At 44.3% G+C, this 19,066-nt stretch overlaps 1 protein-coding gene across 6 annotated transcripts in view; it reads right to left on the reverse strand.

Annotated features, from left to right (window-relative positions):
• GALNT13 (polypeptide N-acetylgalactosaminyltransferase 13) overlaps positions 1–17,682 on the reverse strand; it is a 158,424-nt gene extending 140,742 nt beyond the window's left edge. For 2 of the 6 annotated variants that reach the window (XR_005105862.1, XM_037398343.1), the window contains exons 1-3: positions 17,381–17,681; positions 4,956–5,054; positions 4,071–4,319 (exon numbers count right to left, since the gene is read on the reverse strand). Coding sequence is in view for 2 of the 6 variants with exons in the window: in XM_037398343.1 (XP_037254240.1) it covers positions 4,071–4,212 (142 nt within the window). In the remaining 4 variants the exon portion in view is untranslated. Of the gene's footprint in view, positions 1–4,070; positions 4,320–4,949; positions 5,055–15,692; positions 15,784–16,967; positions 17,351–17,380 lie in introns of those variants that run through there. The other 4 variants (XR_005105865.1, XR_005105863.1, XR_005105864.1 and 1 more) reach the window with 4 other exon arrangements.
• Between the last annotated feature and the right edge of the window lie 1,384 nt (positions 17,683–19,066).

Below are 19,066 nucleotides of genomic sequence, written 5' to 3' on the forward strand. Positions count from 1 at the left end.
CAACATGCATTTTATTTGCATTTGGGAAGAAGCCAGACTGAGTTTCTAACTAATGTGATGCTCTCCATAAAACCTGTACCTCTCGTAGCCCTTCTGAAATGGCTTAGGCACAGTTAGACCTACCCTGAACCTCCTGAAATGCAAGGCAAAATCTCCATGCATCCCAGCAGGCTGCTGTAAGACTCCAGACGCCTCCGGGAACGGGAAGGGACTGCGATCCTGTTTCCAAGTTATTGACCGCTCTTCAAAGAGCTTCCCCGTAGCCTGTTTGACACGCATCCTGGGAACTTACTCCTCTGTCACCTCCAAGATTCATCAGACAACGCTGCCCAAATGACACCACATTAGGGGCTCCAAGGTGTGTTTGAAGACCTGCACTAAACATTAGGAGAAAGCGGCAGCAACAGAACTCTGCCCTTGGGGTGCAGGCCCTGAACCAAGCGGCAGCAGAACTGCTGACCGTCACTTTCAAAGTTTCTGCATGTGCCCCTGACAAACAGAGACTGCTGAGAGGCTGCCCAAGCCCAATCCTGATTTTCTTCTAAGGTAGGAAGTTTAAGAAATAAATGTTTTCTTTCAATAGTGGCACAAAAATAGATGCAAGTAAAGATGACTTGACTAAAAGCCAGCTCGGGGTTGATTAGGATAACACTTGCAAGTTGTTAAGCAATACCACTAACCCAGCTCAGTGACAGCTCATTTTTATAACACTCAGCTTTTATACTTGTCACTCGTGCGCTTAAAGGTGTACAGGGAGACATCAGAGGGGGATTTCTGACAGCTGTGTTCCAGTCCATGGACTGTCACTGCTTACAGTTCAACATCTACTGTAAAGTTGTCTTCATGAATCATTCAGAATGCAATAATTACGACTGAAAAAGGCACGGGAAGTTTACCTCTTTCACCTCTCCACACACCATTCTGCATAAACAGAATCCTTCTTCTCCAATTAATGACAAGGGTGATGGATTAAGTGACTTCAAATACTGGATTACCATGTCTAATTTAAATTTCTATTAGTATATTGATTCTTGTTGTGTCTTTTTTAATATCCTTGTGCAAATACTGTAATTATGTGGCCTTTTATGTCTATAGATAATCTGTGGTCTCAATTAGAGGTATTCAGAGACTGATAAATACACTATTAATAAGACAAAGGTGACGGTACCCATGCAGGTACTTTACAGCAAAAAAGCAGCACTACACTTCATTTCCATCAAAATAGCTGACAGCACTTAGTATAAGGAGGTTTTAGCAGTCTGCTGGATTGGGAGCTACAGAAGTTTAAAAAATATTTCTGATCACTCCACCAGAACACACATTGTTTGAGCAGAAATAAATGAAGACAATTTGTTAAATCTTCAGAACAAAGTGAAAAATTACTCCGGATTTTTTTTTATTTTCAAATATGCATACTGGCCTGGCAATACATATGACTATGTAATATAACAAGAAATACTTAAGGTACGGGAAAAACCCAAAAGTCAGACAAATTAACTTTGAATTTAGTGGACTGGAATAAGAGTTTCATTCAAGAACACCTAATACTTACTTGGAACAGTCTGTAGAGTGTTTCAGGTCTGTGGCTATACTAACACAAAACTCCACAAACTACATAAGAAGCTACCAAACCTTCTAATTGTAACAGCCAATGAGAAAACGTGGGTTCGTTGCAATTATTTATGCAAGTCATCGATTACTGAATTAACCGCCCTCATCTACTAAACAATGTTTTTCTAAAACCAGAATCTTTTAAACAAGAATATTCAGCTATTCCTGTTTCCTGGAATTGTTTTAAGTCTGTATGTCACCAAGCAGAGTAGAGATATCAGTGAAGGACACTGCTTTAGATTCTACAGTACTGGCTTTTTTTTTTTTTTCCCCTCTCTGCTCCACTGCTCACTGCCCCCTGCCCCCACCACCCCCACCCCGATCGAAAACTTAAGGATAAAGTAGATAAACTCTGCTTTTTTTTGTTTTGTTCCTTTTTTGGCAGAAGCCTTCTAGAATTTCAGTAATCTCACAAAAAAATGGCATGCAAGCAATTTCCAACAAACCTACACTAGCATCTGCAAACATTACATACACTTTCATGATTTTGTAAAAAGTATTACAATCAAATATTCTTCCAGGATCACGTAGAATATGCATAGCATATTAACAGACTCAATATTTATTTTGCCAGGCTTTAAGGTAGAAATAATGGCATATATGCAATGAATATCTATATACTTAGAGAAAGAAGAAGCAGTGTCGCTTTTAGAATTTCTGTACAGAAAGCTCACCTCTTTATAACAGGCACAGCATGTAGAATTCAATAAGTTGGATGTAAAAAAGTCATTTCAAGTAGTTAAATGCAACAGAGTACTTCAAAATAAAAGTCAAGTAATACATAGTATTGTGCTGACAAAAAAGAAGTGTCAAAAAGGTGAATTCATATGTGCAAATTCCAGACTTTTTCATTTAAGTCTGAGTGGTGGTGGCAGGGATGTGTTTATACATTTATTTTTTTTTTAGTCTAGATTGATTTAAAAGTTGTTAGTGTTCAAATAAATCCATTATTCTAATATTTAGTATTTTTCTTTACAAAATATCCGATTACACAGCAGAAAATGCAACCGATTAAACACATTTCATAAAATGTAATCAATTTTGAGAAAATTCCAATGAATACTTAAAAAAAAAAAAATCAATCTGTGATCACTTTCCTGCAGCTGACGATATAGGTAAAATGGGTTGTTTTATTCATGATATACCAAATTCTTGCCAAATGTTTGTTTAAAAAAAAAACCAGTAATTCAATTACACAGGGAAGAAAACCACTATGACAACAAGCAATATCCTTTTCATTTGGAAAAATAACTGATTTTTTTAATTATTTTTAATGTTATGTACCTACTCATATGATTAGAAGGTGAAAGTGAGGTCTTCCAAATACTTTTTGAGTACGGACTGCCACATGACAAACCCATCACTGAATGGTATTTTCATTTCAAATTACTGCAAAATTATCAACTCAACTGACCCGTAACTCCAAAGCACTTTTTAGAGGATGACAATGGTTTATCCTATGGACAAAACTGAGGATCAGTAGTTTACCACAAGTACGTATTTATGAAGAAAGGAACAGCACTAGACACAATTTTTGTCTATTGTCAACAGTAAACATGTTACAAAAGCAGCTGCACTAGTTCTAATTAATGTTGTTTCAATCCTATTAGGGATTCAAAGTGTCTTCCTTCTTCCATATGCTGAACCGAAACTGGCAAAGAATAGGATGTTAATTCACAAGGAAAAACAAACATGTACATTGCGTAAATTTCCACTCCCTCTTCTTCTTGTGCATTTCCCATAAATTTACAGCCTTAACTGCACTTGGGAGTCAATGTTACAGCTACTACAGGTTACTTTCTAGTTCACTGCAAGTACGAAGTGGGAAGTACTGCCCTGTAGACGACTGCTCTGGAAATCAGCCATTACGAACTTGAAAACGTGTAGCTTCTGCCAAGGTTCAGTTTTCATGAACTCCAGCTTAGTAAATGACATTGCTAAAAAATATTTGGAGACGAGAATCTCTGCTCCATCTGCATTTAAGACTTTATCCTAACGTTTTAATATGGTAGAGGGAATCAAGTGTCTTTTAAATCTCTTGTTTCTGCCAGAGTTAAAGAGTTTAAAAGCAAGTTTACACCTTTCCCAAATGAAAAAAAGGATTACAGAGCATCAATTCCCTTGTAGGTCAAATAACTTTTGATAAAAAAACATTCTTAATATGTTCATTTTCATTTTCTCTTCTGCGTATCAAAGACATTTTGTATTAGTTTTGCTAAAGAAAACATGCAAGACTCAGCCTTCATTACAGCAAAGGTCAAACACTAAGATAACTTAAAACTAATTCAGAAACCAGTAAAGCACTACAGAAAGAAAGGACTTCAGTCTTGGCATTTTGTCTGTTTGAATCGGAACAATAGTTTAGAAAGTACTGAGAAACATCTGTGAGGCCAAATGCTTAAAAAAACCCCAAACCCAAAATCTATGACCCTCAAAGACAGTTTAGATTTGGCACTTACCCCTCAGAGCAGGCAGCAGAGACCTCTCTTTCTTGTCGTCACATTTATTACATTCACTAAAGTATAAAAGTAAAAAGACGTCCACAAGCACCCATATGAGAGAAGTGGCCAGAACCACCTTGCAGTAAACAAATCTCCTCATTGCTTTACTTGGTTTCTAGCTCAGTTTCTGAGGAAAGACGGCAGTTGCTGAGACGTATCAAACTTCCACAGTTAAAATCCAATATGGAAGCAAAGAAAAGCATCCCACTGCAAGCAAAAAGAAAAAATGTCTGAATTAGCTAACAAGTACACACAGTCTGAACTGAAAAACGTACAGGAAAGTGCAGTGTTGAGATGTTTATAGTATTTCTTTCCATATATGCAGGTACTTTCCATTTTCTACCACCCTTCTATGAATACCTTTTTGACCTGTATGTGTCATGGACAGTCTACATAACTTGCCTTCACTCAGAAACACATGCAATATATATACAGCTTTCATGCAATGTAACAAATTTTAATAAAGATTCCACAAAAAGACAACAAAGCAGTGCTAACAGACAGTTCTAACCAACAGTCACTATTTTATTGAACATCTGACATATATTAAGGAAGAAAACTGAAATTTTCATTTTCCTCAAATAACGTTTTTAAAAGGCTATTTTAGATACGGCCTCTGAACACTAAAAGCCAATTAATTTTTATCTTGCAGAAAAATTTTGAACACCACCTTACTATCACCAAAGATGTTTTGCAAAAGTACGCTGCAGTCAGTCACAAACATATTTAGGCTCTTGCCTGCAACAGAAAGTTTGGTCAACAAAAGCTAGGTGTGACAGCCTCCGTATCTACGCCCAGCACAGGGCTGTAAGTTAGACGACCATATTCAAGACTTACGGTTACCATTATAAGCTGCATTCAACGTCAGGACTGGGAGTTCTGCTGCGGCCATGCTCCCAAAGTACTATTGGAGCACTAACTGCTGGGTAACTGTCCGAGTGCCTATAAAAGAAAAGAGAAGAAATTCCTTATCACTTGACTGTCTTTTCTAGGACATAAAGAAGTTTCTTATAATTAAAAAAAGCTCTCATAAATTTTGTCCACGTTTTAACCTACCTACCTTAATTAAATGTGATTTCATACACAACACTTTTCTATCGTAGTTCCGAAAACCCCTCAGCTTTTCTATCTAGCAACATCACAGCTGGTAGCTTTCGTGGTTTAACTCACTCCTGGCCTGGCTTTCTTTACACATGGTCGCACTCTCGCCACACTACCTCATCCCGCTGCGTTACTTTCTAGTCAAACGCATTTCTGTCCCTCCCAAAGTGATCTCCCCAAGAAGCACAGCCACATCAACTCCCACAGCACACAGGGAGAAGAGAATCAGACAGCTAGGCCAGTTTACCTTCTGGTTTAAGCAGCATACCAGGTAGAACACAGTGCTGAGGGAGCTTTCGTAACCGGTTGCTTTCATTTTAAGTATTTCCAAAATATAAGAAACTTACATTACATTTTAATTACAGCTCATTTGAACCAATGAGATAGAAGAGACTGAATTATTTATATACAGTTTTTCAAATTATTCTTGAAGTGCTATTTTACTATGTAATCATTAATACACTTTTCCATCTGTCTTAAATACAAACACAACCAATAGCTCTTTTTCTTGCTGAAGTGATCTACAGCCAGTTGATTTAAAATTTCAAGGCTCAGGACTACGTGTTTCAGGTTAGCACAATTCATTTTCATGCCAGGCAACAAGAACAGCTTAATTATACGAAGAAAATTACAAAGAAAAAACAAATTAACAGAGATCTTCATTAGAAAAAAAAGAGAGGAGAAAACAGCTGAAGTGTTAACCCTCCCCACGCAGTCTCTGTCACCATGGTGGCTGTAATTGGCTTTTGTAGTGTGGAGTAGAATAGTTATTTGTTCAGCACCAGCTGAGATACAAAGGCACTTCCTCCCCAAGCTCTTAATAATACAGAAGAATTTTTTTCTTCATCAGTTCCGAGGTTTACCCGCTTATATTAAAACAAGAAGTGTAGTAGTCATCAATGGGCGATTGGAAAAGAATTTTCTATTCCCAATTCTGTGCAGTATTTAAACAAATAGTCTGCACAGAAACCACTGCAGTCTGCTACGATGCGTTAGCTAGCCGCACAGCTTTCAGGTGTCTGAACAAAGGCAGTGCAACAGGCTATTACAAAGTTAGCAGCAATGACAGTGAGCTTCTTATTTTACAATAGTTAACATTTAGATTCAATATTCTCCTCCTTTCTTAAAAAAATAATAACACTCACTTTAATCTTTTAAAGTCCAGGTAAATCAGGGTACTTGCGCTCCTGTGTATGCAGTGTCTCACTGTGAGGGACAGGCAGTGCAGCCTGCTGCAAGATGCCTTTGGCCTCAAGCTCTAACCATTCATCTGGGTTGCTTTGTTACAAAATGAGGATTACTAGCAGCAAGGAACCAAGCCTTCTACTCTCCCTGTCCTACAAATACCACTTTTTTTCTTTTTTTTAAGGAAGAAATTAAAGTATTTCATTACCCAGAGAAAAACCACCAGCAGACACTGTAACTGAGCAGCCTCTACAGTTACACATCAATGCCTGTAGGAGGTCTGACCAGCAGGTAAGTGCCAGGCAGCTGGGGAGGAACTCAGTGGTTTTCTTCTTGGAATGCAAGTTTCAAAAACTCATGCTCTGTTTGGGGTGGGAAGGAGCTTTCAAAGGCATACAGTGGAGGCTCAGCCCCACCGCTGAATCCAGCAGTGCCCCACTGAGAAGATGGCTCGCTCTTCAGAGGTACCTGCTGGAACACCATGCTTTGTTCATGTGGGATGAGGAATTAAAGATCAAATGGCTGAAGAGGGACCACTTGTTGTCTGCATGGTCTCCTGGTGAAAGCCACCCTCCCTGTCCCAGCCACAGGCAGGCTGAGCAGCTCAGCCCTTTCTCTGGGCACATATGAAGCCTGGTGGACACCAGAACTGGGCACCATCTGTGACCATTCTGGCACTGCTCACTCTAAACTGCTCCCACATGTGCTCCAGACTTCCCACACTCCACCTCCCACCACCCAACTCCACCACAAACAATCCTCAAATTAGCTTATATTTCAATTAAGGTTCATTTGAAAAAATAAAATATGCAAAAAATCCATGCATATTGAATTCCAAATGGGATAATTCACCACAGATCAAATAAATCACCAAGATGGGCTAACTGATCTTTTTTATTCAATCAAATTCCTTAGTTGAATTTGAAAAAATAATTTCAGATGAAATTTTTTTTTTTAATAAAAGTTTATAATTTGGAATATTTTTTGTAACCTAGCTCTGTTTCAAGATGGACATATCTCCCCTCTCCCTTTCTTTCCCTTGCCTTAACCTCACATTTGCACAAAAAAAAAAAAAAAAAAAATCACGCTCATCTTGACTAGCCAACATTGCATTTTTCAGCAAATATTGGAAATAAAAAAAAAAATACCTGAAAAGCTAGGGCTAGGCAAATAGGAGCAAAGTTCTCCTTCTCCAATTTCAGATAACACAAAAATAGATAACAAAAAATTTCACTCATGGTCTGGACAACCTCACACCAACCTTGGGACACTTGTGCCAAAATCTCTATGTTTCTGCCAATACGTTTGTGGACTTTGAATACTCTTCTGTTCCCATAAATGCTTTATATTACAACTCCTTAGGAGATGATGTAAATAATATGTCTTAAAAAAATTTCAAATGCAAAGGTTTAAACCAAGAACTAGATACAACTGCCACTAACCCAAAACCCAATCAAAATTAAAACAGCAGCATGCTTTTGGCCGCCTTTTCAGGATTTCACAGCAGTAAATAAGAAACTTAAGCAAAGAGTTGTGGCTATGGTAAGAACCACACTAAACAGTTTCTCCATCTTCCTCCCAAACACAGGAACCACTGACCTGCTTACTCTGTACCTGGAGCGCAAGCATACGAAAGCATGGTTTGAACATGTACTACTCAATTTCTATCACACAAGGAAAACACCAGCACTATGTAAGAGGACCACTGAAAAAGTTCAAGCACTCAAAACAAAGCAAAATAAACAAACAAAAACCCCCACAACTCACAAAGAGACAGAATTGGCCAGCATAAGGCAATCCCTGAAGCACATGTGCATTATGACCTCGTCACCCACATTTCCCACTCCAAGCGCTCAGCGTTCGGCCACGCTCCCCGTCCAGCCTTGCCACCCATGCCCCCTGCTCTCAGCTTCCCAGCGGGGGCTCCTCTGCCCCTCTGCTGCTTCTTTCCCACCTTTCCTTCAGTCCACCTCCCAGCCTGCTCTGTCCCCAGCTCTCCCACCCCACCACTGCTGCAATGGAATGAGAGGTGGTCTTTTCTTGTCGAGCATCTCCTTCTCCTCTCACTTCCCAAGGTCCATTACTAGTTTTTAATGTTTCCTTATTCAGGTATTGCCAAACACCCAGTCAGGGTCCTCTACGCTCTTCCCCACCCATTTTCCCCCTCTTAATCCTACCCCCAGTCTCCTTTTCCAAGAAGTTGATTCTCTCTTTGCCTCCAAATACCTGTTTCTCTCCAAAGGCCAAGCTCTTCTGCTCAGCTCAGCCTTTCCCCTCCTAGCCTGGCTCTCCTCTTGCCCACGCTCAGCTGAAGGGGCTCGGCTCTCTCCCAGCTCACAGCAGCCCAGAGCGGTACCTGTGAAGGACAGCCAGCCAGCACCGCAGCCACGGTACTTTGGTCACCAACAACCACATGCAGAAGGAACCTCTCAATGCTGGCTACGTCAGCTACTCTTATAACCCAAAGTCCCTCCTCCAGACCTCACAAGAGGTGAAGAGGTTTGTTGGTTTTTTTCTAAAATATAGAGTAAAAGGTTTGCAGGAAGAGGAGGAAGGTAAAGATGCTGGGGTTTTGAGCTACCCACTCCTAAGAACAAAGTTAATTTAAAACAAGGATCTAGCAGCAACAAAGCCAGGGAAGTTCCTGCCCCCAAAACCTGCAGTTTGTCAGTGTTATAAGCAATAAAAACAGAGGTTTACAATGGAAAACAGAATACAAATTTAGAAATCATCTGCACTGCCAGCCTTTCCTGAAACCGCCACAATAAAATGCTGTGGTATGAGAATGTTATGGAGGTTGCAAATCCAAGCTCTGAAAAACTGGCAGAATTAAAGATAGCTGCAAAAACCTTGACTTGCCTTTCTCATGTACTAAAAAAAAAAACCATCTCCCTGCAGAGCCCACTTTCACTGACTGCACACAGCCGATCAGATTTGGTAAAACAAAGCCATTGTTCCATATTTCTTCTTGTAACTCACCACACAGCCCCGTGCCCTATTTATTTCATACCAGCCAAGCCATGCACAGAATGAACAATGTTTAATTTTCTCAGGGGCTCAAAGCCATGGCATTCATCACTACTCTATCCAGTTGCCTCAAAAGATTTAATTCACTTTCACAATATCTCTGTGAGATTAAAAAAAAAAATATTATTCCTCTGTAGGAACAATGGGAGCACAGACTGAGGCCAAGACTTCTGAAAATCATTTACCACTTCTACTCCCCTGGTGATGCTCCTGGAGTCACACTCTTCAAAGTTTGACATGTAGCCCACGTTAGTGCACTGATTCAACAAAAGCCCCAATTCTTGAGCCAGTATTTTTGTACCAGCGCTGAAAAGGGATCAGCCCCTAGGCCTCACTTGCCTGGATCCACACCCCTCAAAGCCATCCCTCCCTTCCAACCCCAGGATCAGCATCCACCCCACAAGAGGCAGCTCCAGCCTGTCCCTGGGCATGCTCATCAACACTTCCACTACAGAAAAAGAAAGATGAAAGCTGCCTAAGGGAGAGAGCAGTCTGTTAAGTGATGAGCATAATCTTCATGTCTTGTGAATTAATGGACTAGAAGTATTAAAACTGCAAATATGCTGCACATAAAAATTTCATCTAAGGTGTTAACTGAAAGCTTCTAGCCAGAATAACACCTTTTTGAAGCACTGAACATGGCTTTTTGTATCAACATGCCTGTTGATCATCTTGATCTAAGCTCCTTTAAGGACCATCCACCTGTTTCACAGACCAAAGGTTTCCTCCAACTGCTTTTTGTCTTCACACTTCATTAGTGAAACCTGTGGCAATTTGAGGCTCTGTTGTGGACTCGCGATGTAAATAGCAGCAACATGGGGATGGGGGTAAGAGGAAGTCCAACACAGCAGTGCTTCAAGCACCACATGCAAAACCTGTATCCAGAAGAAACGTAATAGAATTTTATCTCCATGCATTTTCAAATGGCCCATTTTCATAAATCAGTATGAGCACATCCTTGAATGGCCCCTTAATCTGTTCCCACTCTTAAGACTCAACACGAATTAAGTGTCCTAATTCTTGACCAAGACAGAAATAAACCGTTTACAAAAGTTCTCTGAAGAAAATCAGAATCGCCTGATTTATCACTCAGCACTTTTACTGATTTAATACGGAAGCATAGAGTCCCAGAGTCCACCTATGTCCTAAAACTGTGATTACATCTTCCAAATTAATATCAAAACCACCCTGACTTCAACCTGATCTCCCAAACCTGTGAGACTGTAACCTGTGCAAAGCAACTTGAGTTAGCCATCTATACTCCTGGTAACACCATAACTGACTCAATGACAACTAGAGGCTTGGATAAGAAAGGATACAAACTGCAAATTATTTGTATGAAAGGACTGTTTCAAAACAGAACAGTTTCTTATGGAATGAAATCTGAAATAGAGCTGAGCATCACTTCTCAAGTCAACATTGATCAAAATGTTAGCCATAAAGGCTTCACGAAGTACCCACAGGAGCTAGGTCCTGATAAAACGGAGCTTAATCTACCATGTATTATAGGAACATGCACAGGAGGTGAGGATGAACACTACACCTCCTTCCTTTGCCAGATGTGGCCACATCTGCATGCATCTACAGCCTGCTGCAGCACAGCATCAGGCAGCAGTTGCCTAGCAACTGGGGGGGCTGCTCCCCCGGGTACCAGGCTCTGCCAAAAGCCCCCCCCAAGAGCTGCCCAGCTGCTCCCTGGTTCCCCACCAGTCACCAGATGCAGCACATGTAACTCACAGCACCAGCCTGGCTTTCCAGACTGCCAGGAGGTTTTGGGTCTGCTCTCAGGGAGGGGAAGGGATTTGGGTTTTTTCTGCTGCCAAGTGATTCCCAGGTCCTTCAGCCTCCCCAGAGCAGAGCCCACAGGGACCGGCGGCTAGGTGGGACAGGCTGGCAGCAGAGGGGACGTACTGGGCAGTACCTCGGAGGGTAACAAAACACCCGGGGATCCCACTAGCACCCTGAAGCCTGACTCGCAGGAGAAGGAAAAGGAGGCCTGCTCCTGCCTCCTGCTCAGTACACACTTACACAAGTTTTGCTGTATGCTGTAAGATAACCAAGAGGATGACGACAGCAGTAAAGGAACAGCAAAATACACCCCAGAGATACCTGCACTGCCACTACAGCAGCTTGATTTCTCAGAGGACAAGGAATTGAGCTGCATTTCCAGACAACATCACGGTTCTTACTGCAGTTAAGTAGCACATGTCATGGGTGCAACACTTCACAGATGAAAAGCGGGATCAAAAACGCCTATTCCTGATAATCTGTTATTTGTGTTAGTGTTTCATAGTATAGGTTTGATTAAATATCGCCGTACACAGCTACACGCTTCCACTGAGACTTTGCCCAATACCTCTGCATAGCAAACAGAACCCCTCCTTCTCCTCTCTTCCTTTATACCCCTCTAAACTAAGAGTACCGAGGAGAAAAAAAAATACGCTATTGGCAGGGGGACACACAGAAAACTGCCTTGGTTGACCTTTTGGGGTACATATCCATTACTGTACACAGCCTTCAGATGGCAAGCGCATTAGAAAGATGAGTAAGTGGATGGAGTTACATTACTGTTACGACTCCAGTGGTAATTTCCTGACTTTTCATTATTTAACTGAGGCATGCTGCATTTTCTAGCGAATCTGTTATTTGTCATGTAGACCATCCTTTTAATGTATGCAACTTAACACCTCAGTCAGCACTGAAATCTATCCTGTTTGACATCTCTGTATGTTAGCAAGCATCTCAATTCACAGCCTTTCAAGTGTTCCTCTCACACATACTTAAAAGAATTTAGGCTGAAGGCAAAGAAACAGAAACCTTAGGATGGCCACGGCTACTGTTACGGTATTGACCACAACAGTACTATATATGAGAATACCAGATCATTTTATGAAGCAGTTAATTCAGACATTAAATTACTGCTGTTGACAAATCCTTGTTATAATGCAACATTTGACACTCAAGTGATGTACATATTAATGAACACTGAGCTCGTGATAGCAGCAGAATACTTAATTTTTAAAAAATGAATGCAAGTCAGTAGTAAAAGCATCCACAAAGCCCTCCAGTAAAGTAGTGTTTCAACCCTTCAGAACTAATCTATAGTACACATCTGCTCTGTCAGAGCCATTCGGATCAGACTTCTGCAAAAGATGGGTAGGTCAGCTGAACAGTAATCAGAAAGAAGTTTGCTGGAAGAAATTCCCGAGCAGAAATAAGAGCAATCACATATGTCTTTTTCACACCTAAGGAAGGCAGACCAGAGTTCAGCTCAACTGAAATCTGAGATTTCCAGCCTTCACCTCTAATAAATCAAAGGATGAATGCGGCTGTTTCTCGTAGCTTTCCTCTGATTCACTGCAGCTGCCAGAGTAAAAACAGACAACAACAATATTTAAGTGTCAGTCACAGAAAGATTTGGCATTATTATTTTTGTCAATCTCTGCTGCAGAATCAGGGTCCAACGCAGGCAGTACTGCACCGAATGGCAATTAGCCAGCGTGAACTGACAAAACTCTACTAAAGCAGAACTGCATCCATGCACACTAGCACCATGATATCATGAGATATGATCTAACAAGCTAAAGTCCACTGCTTAAGCTTTGGGCAAAACATGCCACACTGCATTATAAATTAAATTTATCAGAGTTGCTACAAGAGTAATCATCATTAAAAAACTGAAGAGGCAAGCTTGCTTTAAGAACTATTAAGGTTTGCAACCCTATCTTTCTGAGGCATAACTTAATTTTAAAATAAAATTATTTAAAATATATTTTGCCTAAAAAAACCTTATGGCTAGATTTATCTAACCAAACCTTAATATATACTATACTCTCAAAAAGACATGAATCATCATTTAATACCATAAGCAGTTTATCAATTCACCTACAGCTATCTGAAGAACTTAAAATGCTGAAACTGCCCATCTCCAAGATCAATACAGGAAGCTCTTCCACATTTAGTAAGACAAGGGAAGGCAGGGGGTGTGTGGAAATCAGGTATCTCTAGTCAGAGCTATCCAGTGTTCTCTGTTTTAAGAATTAGTTTCTCCCCCTCTCTCCTTTCCTGAAATAGGCTGCTTGACATTTAATAATAGACCTATTCTTCATTTTAAAATGCATTTCCGTGACTCAGAAATTAAAGTGGAAAAGACTTATTAATTCATCTAACCAAACTTCTTTGTAATAAAAGCCTACCCTTTATTTTGCGTGGCTTTGTTCAGACTAGAGTCGGGCAATGACTAGCACCAGTTTCTCCCAGAATTCATACCTCAAAGCAGCATATCCCCGATATCCAGACAAGAAAAGCTTTTTCTGTTCAAAGCCACCTCACTGTAAGCCACCCACTTGCAAATGATGGCAAATTTGTGAAGAATTAATCTGGGTTTACTCCCTCCTTTAAAGTCCATGCCTTCAGATACTAACTTTGTACTAAAACCCAGGCTGTTTCTACTGGTGTGTTGGCACAAAGCACCAAAAACATAAAGCCAACTGAAAAAAAAAAAATCAACTAAAAGAATACAGCCACATTCTTCTCCCAAAGTGCAGCCCATCTAGTAACAGACATAAACACACCAGGGTACTTTGCTCACCAACCTCACAGGTTTCTTCTCGTCTTGACTGTCAGAGCAGGCATCTCTCTAACCTACACCAACCACCCAACCAGGTGATAGGCAGGTATCCCCCTTGCAAGCTGCTGTACAACCTTGTCAAAGCTAATTAGCAGACTAAGCTGACTATATTTATTCTGTTTTCAGATGGTGGGTGCTCTCCCACATACCAGTGAAATTAAAAAGTAACAAGTACTTGAGTGGTATTGACGACTTGACAGATACCACCCAGGACCAGTTTTCTAGTCTTCAAACAAAAAGAAAATGCTGGAGCAAGCCAGGCAGTGACACGACAACCAGGAGAAAAGCTACAGGGCAAGTATCCATGGAAGAACACAGCCCGAGCAGCTATAGCCACTTACCAGAGGACTGCCCCACAAACCTTTCGACAACTGTATGGCTGGCCAGCCCTCACCAGCACAGACAACACACACTACGGAGACACAGGACTCTGCCCAACCACCCCAGCCATGCCAACACACTCATCTACGCTAACACCGAAAAATAACCGAACATTCACACTGCACCAGTCCTGCTGATCAAATGGATTTTTTGATATTTGCACATGAAGGTAATACTACAAACCCAAAACTTCAAACAGCTGGAACCAGAGCATCGCCAAAGAAACAACCACTGCCTTCTGTAACAGCCTCCTACCTAAGTCCTGTTTTAGGAGTGACTCCTTACCACTCCGCATTGCCAAAATGGCAGTGACCTTCTGGGTGCATTATGCCTGTTGGCATGCAGGTCAAGGCCATGGCATAAGCCCACCCTCAGCACCCTGCTGTCCTAGTGCAGAAAGGTCAAGCACAGCGCTCATCAGGAGCTGCCAACACAAACCTGAAGATCAGTCAAGCAAATAACGACTGTGAGGCGTTCCTGCACACATCAGCTGGCAGGGCATACCCACCAAGGAACACTAATCAATACAAAAACATGTATTTCACTTACTTTGTGAAGAGAAGGACCTGTTGATTCTTTTTTCTAAATACTAAGGCCAAAAGAACTCATTTATAACACCGGGAAATCAGAACTTGCTCACTTCTTCCAATCCAACAGAACAACAGTATTGAAAAAAGCAAAGTTTGTGAATATCAAAAAGGGCCATTTCTGACAATCAATAAGCTGTCACATCATACCTACTTAACTCAAAACTGATCATCACTAAAGTAGAATATGCACTGTCCAATCCTCTTCCCCCCCCCTCACCTCAAAGTCTTTGAAGAAAGCAGCTTTCTTAGAAGCGCACAGCTCTCACTATGTTGCATCTTTAAAAAAAACCATATTTTCCTATGTTCATAGAAATTATATACAGTTAAATGGAAGTCAATTCTCCCATGTTTTCAAGAAAATTATTCTCCTGAATTCACCTGCTAATGCATAAAACCCACTAGAATTGTGTCTCATGTAGAAAAATATTACAAGGTTTCCTAGTTTCTTATTTCCAAGTGATTCTGCTCTTCTTCTTCAGCCTTAATTTTCTTGTCATCTGACAGTGGGGTTAGGTAGTACTCTACTGTATTTTGCCTCAAACCAAAACAACTGCACTTAACATTAGAAGGAAAGTAACTCAACGTGATTCTCCACATTCCCAAATATAAACTGGTCATAAGCTTTTGCTATGGCTGGTAAGGAACGTTTTTACAACTTATTCTCACCTAGGTTCCTGGGGGTACGAGTGATGGGAACAGATTCTCTTCTTCATGAAAGTTCAGGAGGAATCGTAGCTTTTCCCGGGGAAGGTGGGAGGCAGGTGTTAACAGTCATAAATCCTAGAACCATGTAGGCTTGCATCCTCCCCTTCAGTCTTCATTTGTGCCTGAAAGGCACAGTTACTTAGACTTGTATTTTCTTAAAGCTCATCCGCAGACAAACAGAAGACTCTGAGTCTGGCTTCCCACCCTGTTCTACCAGCATCAGCATCTCCTGATAGTGCACACTCATCTTCGGGAACTTGCAAACACTAAACACTCATGTATGAGCACAAAAATTGGAAGATACCGCACATGCTTTGTTTCTTAGAATACTGCTTCAGCAAAGAAACCACTTCTAAACCCCAAAACCAAACCCCGTATGTAATATGCCATATTACACTCTTAGTTTAATGCCACCAATAACCACTCTATATATATTAAAAAAACCCAAACCTAATGCACTTAATAGTAACGGGCCCAGCTAAAAGATTATCAAAAGATAAAGTACTACTTTTCAAGTTACACCAGGTTTTTTAACTGTCTGCAGACTCAGCACTTTTGCACGGCTTTACCGATGGCGATGGACGCAGACCATCAAGATCACTGGTAATCAGATCTGCTATCAACCCAGGGCACTACGGAGGAAAATTTAGAGAGACTACTTGAAAAACGATAAAATCTCTCAGGCCTCATCTCTTTCCTCCAAGTCCAGCCATCAGCCAGTTAAAATAATCTTTGCCCCTCGCTTTCCTCGGGTAATTCTGAGCACGGCTTAATCTCTCATTAATCTTTCCTCTTAACTATTTCCAGTCAGCCAGGAGCACCCAAATACTCAGCCCATTTTCATTCTGCAACGAAGAGGAAATAGTGGCATCTCTAGCAGCTCTGGGTTTTTCTTTACTATTCCAGACTGATAAAATACCTTAGCAGAACTGTAAAATAAACTTTATTTTCTCTCAGCTCGGAAGAAGTTTTTACCCAATTCTCGGGAAAACACTCGGCATCCTAACTTTATGACGTTCGGAGGAAAAACCTTAGCTACCAAAGAGCTGTGCCAAAACCTCAATTACACCCGGGCTGGCCCATTTACACCCCGGCGAAAGGGCCGCCGGCAGGCAGCCAGCCCCGCCGGCACAGCCCGGGCTGAGGGCGCCGAGGGGCTGCCGGGCAGCTCGGGAACCCGCCGCTCGGATCTACAGCGCAAACCCCTGTTCCCCCTCTGCCACCAGCACAGCCTACCTCGGGCTCTCCAGCGGTATTCCGACCTTCCCCGCAGCGCCGGCACCAGTTCGTCAGGGAGAGAGCTGCACGCCAGGACGCGGGTTTAAGCACAGTTTGCCATCGCCGACTAGAGCCGGCGCTTCAGGTCGGGCTTACCGCTGCTTAAAGCGCTCTCCCCGCCCCAAGCCGCACCCGGGAGCGCCAGGAGAGGCGGCGGAAACGGGGTAAGGGCAGCCCGCTCGCCTCGCCCGCAGCCCGGCCCCGCCGGCAGCCCCCGGCCCGCCGCGGGCGGCTCGCCCGCCGCCAGCGCCGCGCAAAGTTGACAAAGGCACCGGGGCTGAGGCGGGGATGGCGACCCCCGCTGCTGGCACTCGGTGCGGCCGGGACCCATCCCGCCCCGCCCGGTGCCCCCGCCGCCGCTCGCCGCTTACCTGAGGCGGGACGCCGAGCCCCACAGCCGCGCCCCCCGCGCTCAGCAGCGCCGCCGCCCGCCCGGGGCCAAGCGCGGCGCCGCCGCCCTCCTCCTCCTCATGGCCGCCGAGGCGGGACAGCGGCCCCGAGGCGCGGCCGAGGCTGCGCCGGGCTCGGCTCCGCACCGCTGCCTCGCCGGGTCGGGAGCCGCGCGTCAGCTGCCGCTGCCGCCGCCGCCGCCGCCTCTCCTCCGGCGCGCCGCCCAATGGCTGCAGCGGCGGCGCCCGGCTCCCGCGATACTTGGGGCTCGGCCCGGCGGAGCGGGGACGCGGCGAGGTGGGTGCCCCCGCAGCGGGGCGCGGAGCCTGCCCGGCCGGGGGGCGGGGCGGGCAGGTGCGGGCTGCTCGCCTGGCGGGGGGCGGCCCGGGAGGTGCTGAGGGGAGCGGGCGGTGCTGCCGAGGTCCCCGCCGGGAGGCGGTCGGTGTGCGACCGCCCCGGGACAGCGCTGCGTGCGGCTGCGAGCCTGCGGGCGGTGGGTGGCCGGCGGCCCCCCTCACCCCGGGCGCGCTGGGTCAGCGTGCGGCGCTCGGACCCGCGGCCGGGCCCCCGGTGCAGGCCGCCGCTGAGGGGGCGGGGGCGGTGGAGGGAGCCGGCCTCAGCCCGGCCGTCCTCCCGCGGAGGCCCGCAGCGTCCCCCGGTAGCTTGTGCATTTGGGGGACCTGCTAGGAGCGGATGGTGGAGCGCGGCGGAGCGGCGGGGGACACGAGCGCGGTCCCTCCGCTGAAGTGGCGCGGAGCGGGCGGGGCGGGGGGCGATAGCCGGCCGTGCCCCGGGAGCCCCTGGCGGGCCGCGCTGCCGGGCAGAGCCCTCGGCCCTCACCCGGGCCGGGCTGGTGGAAGCGGCACGTTAACGCGCTCAGCCCCCCGGGGAACCGCGCGTCGTGCCCGGGCGCCGGGCCGCGCTCCCCCCCTGGTGCCAGCCCCGGCTGCCAGACCCTTCAGGGGAAGCTCCTGTCAGTTACCGCTACGCATCGAAACGTTGTATTTCTCCATTTAAAAACAGCTCGGTTAATCGCTGTGGAGACGTGTGCCCTGGAGCAGACGTATCTCACCGTTCCTCAGGTAAAATCCCGGGGAAGCAGCCGCCGCCCGGCAGAGCCCTCGCACCCGGCGGGGCTGGGGGGTTTGGGGTCACCCCCGGCCCCAGCGGCCCTGCCGCCCCTCTCAGAACCAGCAGCACGTCCTCAGCACTGGCTGACATTCTGTTACTTTCGGGAGCTAAATCACACGCATTAGAAAAGGAAAGCAAAAGGATAAAGCTCTCCGTCCTGTTTACATGAGCAGCCAGGTGACGATGGCATGGACGCTGACTTTCTTCCCAGTGGGTAGCAGATAGAAAGTCCGGGACGTTTTGTTTTGTGACACGGTCCCCTCTCCTCCCAGCCTGTGACGAGCCTGGGCAGCGCTGAGGGAATGTGGAGAAAGTCCTGACTTACGACATTGCATTGTCAGTTGAATAATGTCTTTTTTGGCCCTGAGAGCTAACTGCATAAACTAGATGCTTTGATATAAGGATGAGGAACCTCTCGGCACTTTGTTTTTCTTTTTCCCCTTACGGAAGTGATTAATGAAAGCATTTTTCAGTATGTTCTAAAATAACATCTAAATAAATGAATGTTTATTTGTTAAATAAACAAACGGCCTCTG

The sequence above is a fragment of the Falco rusticolus genome, chromosome 8, assembly GCF_015220075.1.
Source record: "Falco rusticolus isolate bFalRus1 chromosome 8, bFalRus1.pri, whole genome shotgun sequence".
In the NCBI taxonomy this organism is placed as follows: Eukaryota; Metazoa; Chordata; class Aves; order Falconiformes; family Falconidae; genus Falco; species Falco rusticolus.